Source organism: Scaptodrosophila lebanonensis, unplaced genomic scaffold, assembly GCF_003285725.1.
Source record: "Scaptodrosophila lebanonensis strain 11010-0011.00,11010-0021.00 unplaced genomic scaffold, SlebRS2 tig00000136-arrow-arrow-pilon, whole genome shotgun sequence".
NCBI classification, from domain to species: domain Eukaryota; kingdom Metazoa; phylum Arthropoda; class Insecta; order Diptera; family Drosophilidae; genus Scaptodrosophila; species Scaptodrosophila lebanonensis.
The window spans coordinates 1485223-1497599 of NW_022060586.1; the positions used below are offsets into that span (position 1 = coordinate 1485223).

At 38.6% G+C, this 12377-nt stretch overlaps 2 protein-coding genes across 2 annotated transcripts; both read left to right on the forward strand.

The window, feature by feature from the left end:
* Window positions 1-1637: 1637 nt before the first annotated feature.
* Window positions 1638-3982, forward strand: LOC115629116 (solute carrier family 25 member 46). The gene is made up of 5 exons (XM_030525445.1): window positions 1638-1805; window positions 1856-1945; window positions 2031-2182; window positions 2537-2876; window positions 2931-3982. The coding sequence occupies exons 1-5, from the start codon at window positions 1774-1776 to the stop codon at window positions 3700-3702; spliced, it is 1386 nt and encodes a 461-aa protein (XP_030381305.1). The 5' UTR covers window positions 1638-1773; the 3' UTR covers window positions 3703-3982.
* A 4453-nt stretch (window positions 3983-8435) lies between these two features.
* Window positions 8436-9296, forward strand: LOC115629137 (mpv17-like protein 2). Its single transcript, XM_030525482.1, has one exon. The coding sequence runs from the start codon at window positions 8573-8575 to the stop codon at window positions 9197-9199; it is 627 nt and encodes a 208-aa protein (XP_030381342.1). The 5' UTR covers window positions 8436-8572; the 3' UTR covers window positions 9200-9296.
* Window positions 9297-12377: the final 3081 nt, after the last annotated feature.

Sequence of the window (12377 nt, forward strand, 5' to 3'; positions counted from 1 at the left end):
TGCCTTAGCCAGCATCAGGACTCTCACTCAACGACACCCTACATATAGGACCGAAGGTCGAATCGTCATTATTCACGATTCTTTTACGGCTTCACAAGTACCGCATCACCTGTAGAGCGACATCCTTTCAAGAACTTGCATGACAAGCAGCCAGTACGAACCTGCTGGGAGCTCGGGCACTGCAAGAAGAATTTAACGTCAACTATTGCCTATCCGTAGCCGATACTGTAAAAGACGCCCTTCAACTACAACAGGAACTGCAAAACTTCTTAGCTACCGCACAGATGCCCTTGTGGAAATGGTGTTCTAACCATACTGCCTTCCTGATAGAGAAATAGATCTGGAACTTGGGGCATTAGCCGGTGCCACAGCCAAAATGCCGGGGATTTTCTGGAATCCATTGTTAAACAAATAGAAAGGAATGCTAAATTCCACTCAACTCTTACCACCACACAAAAACAAAAAAAAATGTAATTAATTAATTTAATTCAATATAAAATATTTAACACATGCATACAGACATAAGTGCTTACGTACAATTTCAACAGCATAGATTTACATCAAAATCGTGTCTATGCGTGCTTGTATGCAGTAAAAAAAAAATAAGTCAAAGCAGCAACCCCTGCCGGCAGAGCTTGGGAAGAGATTATATTTATGGCTATAAATTTCTTCATCACCTATCATGATGAAATTTGACACACAAACTCATTATCAGTATATGGACACTACAAGTATATGGATGTATTAACCAAATTTGAGTACAAATTTCCAAGAAATACGGGAGTTACGGGAATGATGGGAAAAACACGAATTGCAGGGGAGTGGGGGGGTACATCAGAAAAAAAACACAAACTCATCCTTTCTCGGACTTGGGAGAATCTGGATACCGAGTTTGGTAATTCTTGCTCTTGTACTTCTTGAGATCCTTGCGTTCATACAGACGGAAGGACGGACGGATATGGCTATATCGACTCGGCTTGTCATCCTGATCAATAATATATATACTTTTTGGGGCCTGTCACGCCTCCTGCTGTATGTTACATACATTCGCACAAAACTAGTATAGCCTTTCAACCGTTGGGTACAGGCTATAAATATATGTATATTGAGATACTTGTATTTCGATTGACTTATAAAAGATATCGAGAGATAATATTTGAAGGAAAAAGCAAAATAATGCTTATCTATCGAGAGCCATATTATTTGGACATATGTATGTATGTTTATCAATGCTACTAAGACGAGGACAAAAATAAGTAAGAAATGTGGCTAGATCAAATACCATTCAAAAAATATACATATAGATTTGTTTTTCTGATCTGTTATATCAGTCATCTGTTATATCAGTCAGCTATTGGTGCAACAATTCAAAAAAATACATACACTCTTTTTAAAATGAATGAAGAAGCCATTCATTTTTATAGTATTTTATAGTAATGGACCCATTACGCATATTCAATAAGCTAAGGACCAAAAGCACACATAAACTGTGATATCTTTAAATCTGGAATGCGCATTAACGATAATTGGTCTACAGTTAATGTTTCCCAATGGAAAAGGCTTCTTGTAAACACTATCGATTTTTGGTAGTTTTGCAGCACTACTGTTATCTCTTTATTCAACAACAAATATTCATCGAAAAACATTTTATTTGCTCAAAGCAAAACAAAAACTAATGTTTCTTACTTGAAAGCATACGCAAACAGATAGGTAAAGTAGGCAGATACACAATATATCGAAATCTGGGGCATCAAAAACACGCAACTACTCGAAATGGCAGGCATCAACAATTATTCTACTTTGATGTAAGTATGGTGCAATTATGTGTCTTGCCCACTAACCGGACACACTTTAGGTATGCGGCTAATCGTGAACCTTATGAGGAAAGTGAGGTCAGAGGTAATTTGCCGCCTACATTAATAAAGCCTACACATTTTGGTCGCAGGTAAGTTGCACACATCTGCCCACGCTAATAGGGCGCACGGAGTTATGTAAAATATCTCATATTTCATTCCACTTTTCCCCCCTAGTATTGATGATCGCGAAAAGGCCTATGTGGAAACAATAAATGCCGACCAGGACGCTATTACCAAAATCAAATATGTCAATTCTGATCGAGATCTATCTTTGCCATTGGAGAAACATAAAGTGCTGGATAAATTTTTTGATAGTCAGGAGGATGGTGGGTGTTATCAAGTAATAACACTAAGAAATAATTTTTGAGATATTGAATGCTTAAAATTCTTCAAAGCTGTCCATTTATACAAAATCATCGCTTAATTTTCCCATGCGTCAAGTCAAATGCTCATGCCAAACGACTGCTTGGATGAATGTATGAAATATGTTTTTTTGTCAGCCTATGTGGACTTGGTGGCTGTTTAAATGCGATTTGCAACAACTTAAAGACATATTTTAAAGCTATGCAGACAAACAAATTTTGCAAATATTCAAGAAAGTTATTTTTATTCAATCATACCGTTTGTGGACCCTTATTATATATTTATAAATGGAAATTTGCGTTATAATATCATTGCAGATATATCTCTACGTAAGTACCTCGTTTTCGGCGTACAGTGGGTCTCTCTGGTTACCGAGAATTTGCTAAGTCATCCGTTCATTGTGTTACGACGCCAATGTCAGGTGTACAATGCTTCACAGAGCTATCATCTGCAACCACTCACATTGTTACCCAGCATTGTGCATCTACATAGACGACAAGGCATGACAACACTGTGGAAGGGCTTAGGAAGCTGTTTGCTAATCCGCGGTATGTCACTAGCCGTGGATGATGCTATTTCAAAATTTACTGCCTGGCCTAAGGAGGTAGACAGTCGCACGTCACTAAAAAGCTTTCTACAGCATATCTTACTTAAATGGTAGGTGGGAATTATCCAATTTCGGCCATAATTAATAAGGATTTTCTTTATTAGCATTAGCATTGGACTGGTCGTGCCTTTCTATGCTGCCTCGCTTGTAGAGACGGTCCAAAGTGACATAGCCAGCGAAAAGCCCGGACTGTTTGATGTATTTCGTGAAGGAAGTCTACGTTTGTTCTATTGGAGCTCCCCACAAAAAGGTCGCATGCTGCCAGCTTGGGCGTTAATTGGTCCCAGCGTTTCGTTGGGTATTACAAAATATTTGTTTAACCTCGTTATCCGAGGCGTTAGCTCCCGTATTATGCGTCGAAGGCTTTCACAAATGCAAGATAAGTGTGGCAACAAGTTTCGCGATGATGCGCTAGAGCATCAAAATGCCGAGATCTATGCCAATTTGATTGCTATGCTGACCACCGAGGTGATATTTTTTCCTTTCGAGACCATACTACATCGGATACAATTGCAGGGCACCCGAACTATCATCGACAATCTTGATAATGGATATGCGGTAGTACCTATATTAACAAACTATCAGGGTGCAATAGATTGCTATCGAACGACTATAATATCGGAGGGTTTTGCTGGGTTGTACAAAGGTTTTGGTGCCATGGTTTTGCAGTTTGCTGCTCACGTAGCCGTTATTAAACTTGCCAAGTGGATTGTAGGGCAAATTCAGGAAGTCATCTCGAATCGGCCGCCAGCGCGTATTGTACAATATTATAATTTGGATCGTGGATCTGGAAATTCGAATGCAACAACAATATCGCCAAGCATCTCAAGCACGGAGATAGATGTACATAGTGCTGGCCAAAACTCATTGGATTAATTTTGTGTTATTGTTATAGTTAGACAAGTAGGCTCAAGCTACCAGGGGGCACACCTGAGGGGCATGTTTATTTTATTCTCTCTAACAAAATTTTTGTGAATTATAATTTTTAAATTGTGGGCGGGAAGGCGAAGAATGTTCGCAATTATATATATCCATAACTTCTGTTTCGTTTTGCTGTGATAACTTACTCGCTCGCCAAACGAGTTTTTCCTTTTTTCACAAAAAATAAATAGTAATCCATAAATGTCATTCAATGAGAAATGGAGAAAAATTTGTATAATATTGTATTATTTATTTAATCTGATATATAAGCAAAATTCGTGTTACAGGAAGCATAAATAGATTTATATTTTGACATACTCTACGTGCTCCTATTAGCCCACAATTTGAGAAAGCGACACGTCAAAAACTGTTCATGGATAAATCAAAGTTTGTATTTGAATTTAATGTATGGGGCATGTGAGATGGCATAAATATTAATAGCCCTTCCAGATTATCTAAACCTTAAACTGTATATGTAAATATACAAGGGTATACACATGCATTAGGTTTGTGCAGGGTGAACGGTGTAACCTGCAGAAGGAGTCGTAGGTCCAAGAAAGGGTCCAGGAAAGTTTGTGTTTTTTTAATGCACCCCAACCAAGTGATTTTCCATAACACCCATAACTTAAATTCGAAAATTACATTTAGTTATGTGTCCTCATGTTAAGTTTTATTATGATAAGTCATATGTAAAGGAAGCTATAGCCTACAGCTGTGGTCATTATTGTTGCTTTGGCTCAACTCTGTTCGCATACATACACGAACACATGTATTCTATTGAAACTGTTCGACTCTATGTACGTGTTATTTATATTTGTTTTATTAGTTTTATTCAACTAATTTTGTTTTTAAAAAATGTATTAAAACAATATTTTCAAAAGATTTATTTTATTTTTTGTGGGTATTTAAGAGTTCAGCCAGCTCAATTCTAGCTGTTATTAATGTTTGATTTTATTATTAATGTTTAATTAATTTTATTTAGGAATTTTTTTTATTATATTAAAACAAGTTGTTTTTTTTGTGGGTGTGGGTACAGGGTATTTAAGAGTTGAGCCCATTCGCGACTCTAGCATTCCTTCTTGTTTTACGTTGTACCACGTGTGTGAAAATATTGAGTGACTTTCATTTAGTTCCTAGGGAGGCACTTGACAATACTGTTTCGGTACAAATTACCATGTTTGTATTTAAACAATAAATCATGTTCTATATTATATCATCGTTTTACTTACTTTAAAGCTTGCGTTAAAACTGTTGAACTAATACACTTATACGAGGGAAGATTCTTGTTTTTTACGTTGACCCCGTGTATTAATTTGCTTTAATGCCCTCCCTCAGCTCATCTGCAACGCAGTAGCCCTCAATAGCCCTCTTGAGCATTACTTGAAACCATGAGGGCCGCGATGGTGCCGTCCGGTCCATGATACCTTGGTATGTCCTCTGAGTTGGGCATGAGGGTTATACTGTGTGGAAAATAAGAGTTCATCAGCAGTACTAACGGGTCTTTAAGTCTAGTAACTAGCCATTCTCACTTTGTAGAAAGCATGGTGAATATCTTGCAAACACATTTCGCGATCTTTATGCTTCAGATGTCGGCTCAATGCTGCTTCAGAAATTAGCCCCGAATTACGCTAATTTTTTTTTAGCCGACCCACTTAGGCCTGTTCCTTTTTTATGATTCCAAGCTGAAATTAGCGACTTCTCCATACATGCCTTTCCAGTGATAGTGGTCTGCGACACGTGCATATCTTTTGCGTACTCCCATTTGCGATATTGCACACCGAACGTGTACTGTACGTGTATCCTTCCAGGTAATTATGATCGTTTCTTGTTGCGGTGCGTGCAACGCCCATTTCTTGGCTTTTTCAAGCAGTTCGGTGAGTAGACCGACTTTCGTCGCGAAAGTTGATACGATGTATTGGCGCAGCTACTTCATATTCATTGGATGCTTTATCTCACGTATGGCTGCCACCTTTTCCGGCTTTGTTTGTATCCCTTCCTTCGTTACCAGATGCCCCAAGTAACGTATAGATTTGCAAATGAACTCAAACTTATCCTGGTTTTCTCGTGGGTTCACCATGTGAGGATACTGTGGGAGGTATCTAGGTTATATAGACGCTGAAGGTCTGTGAATGCCATGTCTGGGCCGATGACGCACTCCAGATGGCTGGGGTTGAGTGCAGCCTGAATGGAATCAAACACCCTTGAACCCGACCGGACACTGTGAATGCGGTGTATTTGCGGCTTGCCCACTTCTCGGGTAATATTGCTGTTTAATAGGCCTTTCACTCTTTATAGAAATTTTGTGGGTCGCCACTGATGAGAGGACAACGCTCTCGAAGCGGGTCAGCTCTTTGCCTAGGAATGGCCAACAAAACAGCTTGTTCTTCTGTCAGCTGGGCCGACGGGTCCTTCGGCACACCTGTTGTACTCCCAGCTGCCTGTACCCATGCACACCTCGTGCCTCCAGCCTCTCGCCACCAATGGCTACCGTTCAGAGAACTAAGTTTACAGTCTGAACGCAACGTGAACTCATTATCCCACCCCAGCACTGCAGACTGAAACTCTTTAAAAAAGCTTAAAAATAAACTTAACTTTATTACACCACGTAAGAAACTAGCTGTTCTTAGTTTCAATCATAACTACATCATAATTTCACTGTATTTAATATGAAAAGATCATTAAAACGGAAAATAAAAAAAGAGAAAACGCTACAGTCGAGCAAGCCCGACAGTGTAATACCCTGTACCCAGGTAAACTTCTGTCACTGAGTTATATGCGCCCATAGCAGCAGCAAAAACTCCCCCCCTATGGGGGTTTTCCCGATTTTCAATTCGTATAATCGCCTATATCTCGGAGACTATAAGACCTAGGAACACCAAATTTAGTCCCAGAAGCTACGTGTGGCTTCGGTATCCACAGACGCGTCGAGGGACAGTCCATCGCAGTCTACCCTAACCACCATCGGTAAGGGGCGTTCTGCGGGTAGTTTTCCTGTGTGGGGTCGCCAGTCGTTCCGCTTAACGCCGGCAAGACCAATTGTCCTAACTTCTCCAGTCGCTCTATGACCAGTGCGAACTCAGATACCGTTCGGACCTCCTCGATCGCGACGCGGACCCTGCTGTGTGCTGATGGCCAAATGTTACTGTGGAGAAGTCTGAACTACTTTTCTGACCTCCAGGGTGCGACATGAGCCGGTGCATCGCTCGTATGTACGCCGCTGGCGGCTCGCATTCGCCCTGGGGCATGGCCGGTGCCATTCGACCGCTCTCCTCCACATGGTGTGCAGCGGGGAATGCCTTTATCAAATCCTCAGGTAACTTCTTGTTCTGTGCTGTCGTGTTCTGTGCTGAGTCGACTGCAGCTCACCCGGTTTTGAAACCCAGCCTAGACTGTAGAGTGTGGTGCTTTAGTTCTATTAAATTCGACAGACATATCTAGTAGGGAGTGTAGCGTCGTTTCCACTGATTTCCCTCGGGTATAGGCGTGATGGTGCTGCTCACATTACATAAGCTTCCAGTACGTAAGCTTGAGCAGAAATTAGGTGAGACCTATTTGCCTGTAAGCTTTCAGTTGTACGTGACCATATTTGCCTGCTTTGGGCACAATTATAACGCGTTCTTTCTTTCAGCTTACCGGCACATAGCAGTACCTCAGGTTGGGCACAGATTACATTTATGGTTATGGCCTCCTTTAAAATTGGCCTATCATGATGAAACGGACATACGGACGGCATACGGACTCATAATCACTTATTTTCCAAATTTTAAGTAAAAAATTCCAAGAATTACGGAAGTTATAGAATTTCACCAATTGCGTGGAAGAGGGGGGGGGGGGGGGAGAGAGAGAGAGGAATTCCAAAATAAACATACATAGGTACGAATGGCTTCTGCAGGTCGGCTCATACGACTTTCGGCTTCTGTCGGCAGCGAACCACAGCAGAATTTCTCGTGGGTCCAAATGGGTCGTGCTCGCATTTTTCGAACCCTGGTATAAATGTATGTTCAGGGGGCTATTTATCTAAATGCAAGTTTTGTAAATTGTAGGTGCAAGTTTAATGCTAAACCCACCACTGAAAATAATTATTTTATAGCCATACCTCAAATTAAACTAGCGCATTAGCTGTTGACAACAATAAAATTAGGTGCATGCATTCGCATTTTGGTGCTACTGGTATTTCTAGTTTAGCATTGTGGCACATTTTAAAAGAAAACAAGTTTACGTAGTAGCCATGTTATTTTTGCGCACATACATATCAACGATCAGTATTCTTTCGAGCACAGACAGCTGTTTTTACAATCGATAACATTTTTTTCCGGATTTCGAAGAAGGCAATAATTAAATCATCTTATTGTCGCACGTTAGAAAACTTTTGTGGTAATGGGAGCATGACTGTTTATCATTTCACTCCATATTCGAATCTGCATAAAAAAGAATAATATGTCTTTACATTAATTAAATTGAATTTTAAGGGAATACCCCAAAACGTGATTCTGTGAATGCATCGATATTATCTCGACATTTTTAAGAAAAATGTTTTCTTTTTCGGGGAACAATAACTAACTACATGTTTGCAATAACATTCACAATACTTTACCAAAATAATGATACATTGCGATTATAATAAATACGAAAATTATCGGTGGCACGTGTTAAAATATTTCCCTTTCTCCGTTGTATCGATGACTTTTTCATCTCTACCATGTGTTAAATGCTCAACCAACTGATATTTAAAACATTTTCAACCCCAATGACCGCGGAAATGGGTTTTCACAAATATTATCTAGAACTAATTACAAAGTAGACGAGAAACACAAATGTACGCATAATGCAATCTTTGCGTCAAACGCTGCAAACACTTCTTTCAAAATTCAATCCTAAACGCCAGGTAGAGGCCACCAGAACCCTAAGGAAACTGCGTGAATGGCATGCAGGCGCGTTCAGCAGCAAGTTTCTGCTATTTACAAATGTAGGAATCTCCCTGTCTCTCAGCTCGGCCGGAGATGTTTTGGAACAGCAATTTGAGATCTACAATGGCGAAATTAAGACTTTCGACAACACCCGTACATGTCACATGGCTACATCAGGCGTGAGTGTTGGTATTATTTGTCACTATTGGTATCAAATTCTTGACAAGAAATTACCTGGACGCACCATGCGGGTAGTGGCCAAAAAGATTATTCTTGACCAGTTGATTTGTTCGCCCGTTTACATAACCGCATTCTTTGTTACGCTTGGAATATTGGAACAAAAAGATAGAGCTGAAGTAGTTAAGGAAATAAAAGAAAAAGCATGGAAGTTGTACGCTGCCGAATGGACAGTGTGGCCAGTGGCGCAATTTGTTAACTTTTACTGGATATCGCCACAATATCGCATATTTTACGACAACATCATTAGTCTTGGCTATGATGTTTATACGTCAAGGGTGAAGCACAACGAGTCCAACTTATTATGACAGTGCAATCAGCTTAAAATGTATTTTACAACTGTAAATATCTAATGAGTACGATATATTTTGAGCAAATGGGCATTAAACGTCTGAAAACTTGTAACTTCGATTATTTTAATTTGACTTTGGTTTGAAATCGGTTGTCTTATAACCATGGATGTCTTCCCATCAAGTGGCAAAATCACCAGCATATATGGTGTGAGTACACTATATTTTTATTGGCTACATAAATCGAAATGGCTAATACCTATGTATGTATGTCAATCGAAACACTCGAATTTTGTATATATTAGTAGAGACAATTTTTAACAATGTAGCTATTTTTGGATTGACATGTGAAATACATACCACGCCTTCTCCCAGTTGCTATAAATATCAGACTAAAACTCTTTAAAAAAGCTTAAAAATAAACTTAACTTTATTACACCACGTAAGAAACTAGCTGTTCTTAGTTTCAATCATAACTACATCATAATTTCACTGTGTTTAATATGAAAAGATCATTAAAACGGAAAATAAAAAAACGCTACAGTCGAGCAAGCCCGACAGTGTAATACCCTGTACCCAGGTAAACTTCTGTCACTGAGTTATATGCGCCCATAGCAGCAGCAAAAACTCCCCCCTATGGGGGTTTTCCCGATTTTCCATTCGTATAATCGCTTATATCTCGGAGACTATAAGACCTAGGATAAAAAAAGTAAAATAAACTTGTCCTTTCTCGGACCTAGGAGAGTCTGGATGCCAACTTTGGTTATTCTAGCTTTTATAGTTTCTGAGATCCTTGCGTTCATCCAGACGGACGGACGGACGAACATGTCTAGATCGATTTCTCTCGTCATGCTGATTCAGAATATATATACTTTATGGGGTCGGAGATGCTTCCTTCTGCATGTTAAATACTTTGCACAAACCTAATAATACTTTTTTACCCTACGGGTACAGGGTATAATTAAGACAAGCCAACATCGAACTACTGGAAAAATTTTGTCCACAGTTAATACAAGATTAGGGTCCAATATATCAAAGTTAACAACAATACTAACTGTAGTTCTGGGAAAATAGTTGATAAAAGCAATATTTTAAATGCACAATATATATCCAATTTCAGCGATGTATAAACTATTTACAGAGGAAAGGGAAAATTACAATCATCCATGCCATCAAACTTTAACAGATCCAAAAGCCAATAGTCAAATTATTGTACTAATCAAATTTCACCTATGAAATATAGCTGTTGACAAATATTCATTTTATGTGCTTGCCACTTTTCTATAACCACAAAAGTCCAAACGAAACAGAGAAACATTACGGAAAATATAACTCCACAGAAAATGTTCCACGCAAAGAAAGAACTCGTCGAACTTCGAAACACAGCAATCGCAAAGAACAAAACAATTGTCGGACAAAAACTGTAGTAGTATTCTTGAATGGCCATCGTCCAGACCAGATGTAAGTGCCGTTAACAATTTATGGAACAATATTAAAAGTCAAATTAAAAACAATGTTTTCAGTTTTGATATTTGCAATTAGTTGTCTCAGTCAAAACTGAGGTTGGACTAAACACACCCCAAAACAAATATTTAAATTACTGACTTGAATTTAATGATGTTTATACTTAAGTTTATATGTCAATGAAATTACTTGTAAAGGTTCCTTGCATATTAAGAATTAAATAAAGAATGAGATATTAGAGTCGAGCGGGATTAACTCTTAAACACTACACTCCCATAAGAATGAAAAAAAAAAAAACGGTTTCAATATTTAAAAAAGTTAAATTAATTAAATAAAATATGTAATTTAATTAAAAATATTCAATACAAATGTACATACATACATAAGTGGAGACTTACATATGTTTTATGTATGTACGAGTGTCGTACGAATGCGAACCTCGCAGAACTGGATGAGTTAATGTAAAAAGCATTTTAAATATCACCTTACAACAAATAAATTGGTAAAACCATTTTTTTTTTTTTTTTTTGCAAATTTTTATGTTTTTTGCCCGTTAAGCTAGAAGCAGCAACAAGTAGAAAAGCTAAAGTCGGATGTCCCGGCTTTGAAATACTCTGTACATATGTTTAGAAAATTTATATACAAATTAAAAAAATTTAAATCGATGTTCTCTCTCTCGGTATTCGAGCTCGCGTAAAGGGTGTATAATTGCACATTGATGTAGATACATACAAATTGCGTCTATGTGTGTGTGTATGCGTGACTATTGGTGTCTGTGTGAGCGTGTTTGCAGTCAACCTAAGCACTAGCATCAACAACAGCTGCGGGCAGCAATTATATTTATGTTAAATCGGTCTATCAAAATGAAATGAGATCACTAATTGCGAAGGAGAGGGAGGGAGGGAAATTCCAAAATACAAATTTTCTGCGTATTCACATAAGGCATCTGGGACTAAAATTTGGTGTCCCTAAGTCTTATAGTCTCCGAGATATAGGCGATTATACGAATGGAAAATCGGGAAATCTTCCATATGGGGAAAGTGGGAAACAAACTTGCACAGCGTACACACATAAGGCATCTTTGTGCAACATTTGGTGTCTCTAGCTCTTGTCCAGGTGTTCATACGGACACACAGACAGACATTTCATGTACAGAGTATAAAAACACAAGCTTGTCCTTCCTCGGACTTAGGAGAATCTGAATACCAAGTTTGGTTATTTTAGATCCAGACGGACGGACATTCTCATATCGACACGTCTTGTCATGATGATCAAGAATATATACTTTGTGGGGTCTACCATACGTCGTTCTATGTTTTACATGAACACTTGCACAAAACTAATATACCCTTTTACCCTTTGGATAAAGGACATAAAAATCTGGTACTTTTGCTAATATGTGGGTTTAAAGGCAGTTATGGATGAAATAAACTACATCCACCGGTTACACCGCCCAACCTGTCAGGCCCCCCATTTCTGAACCTGATTATGAACACATTCCCCGCCTTTATTACCGGACCTGTTGAATATAAAAAGGATCAAAGAAAGTATAAGAGCTAGAATAAACAATTCAATGAGTGAATAGATTTACATCTTCTCCGCAAGTAGTTGTACGTAGCTAAGCCATATAGTTAAAATAAAATAATTTAATGTATGTATTTAACAAGCTCGTAGTTCATTTTCAACCATGGTCGCGAATTCGACTAATCAGATTTGTCAAGTTTCCTATATC

Bases quoted from the DNA above. Each gene is read 5' to 3' on its own strand.
- LOC115629116 (XM_030525445.1), top strand. From the start codon at position 1,774: ATGGCAGGCATCAACAATTATTCTACTTTGAT. The intron at 1,946-2,030 runs GTAAGTTGCACA...TTTCCCCCCTAG, and splicing joins CCTACACATTTTGGTCGCAG to TATTGATGATCGCGAAAAGG. The intron at 2,877-2,930 runs GTAGGTGGGAAT...TTTCTTTATTAG, and splicing joins CAGCATATCTTACTTAAATG to CATTAGCATTGGACTGGTCG.
- LOC115629137 (XM_030525482.1), top strand. From the start codon at position 8,573: ATGCAATCTTTGCGTCAAACGCTGCAAACACTTCTTTCAAAATTCAAT.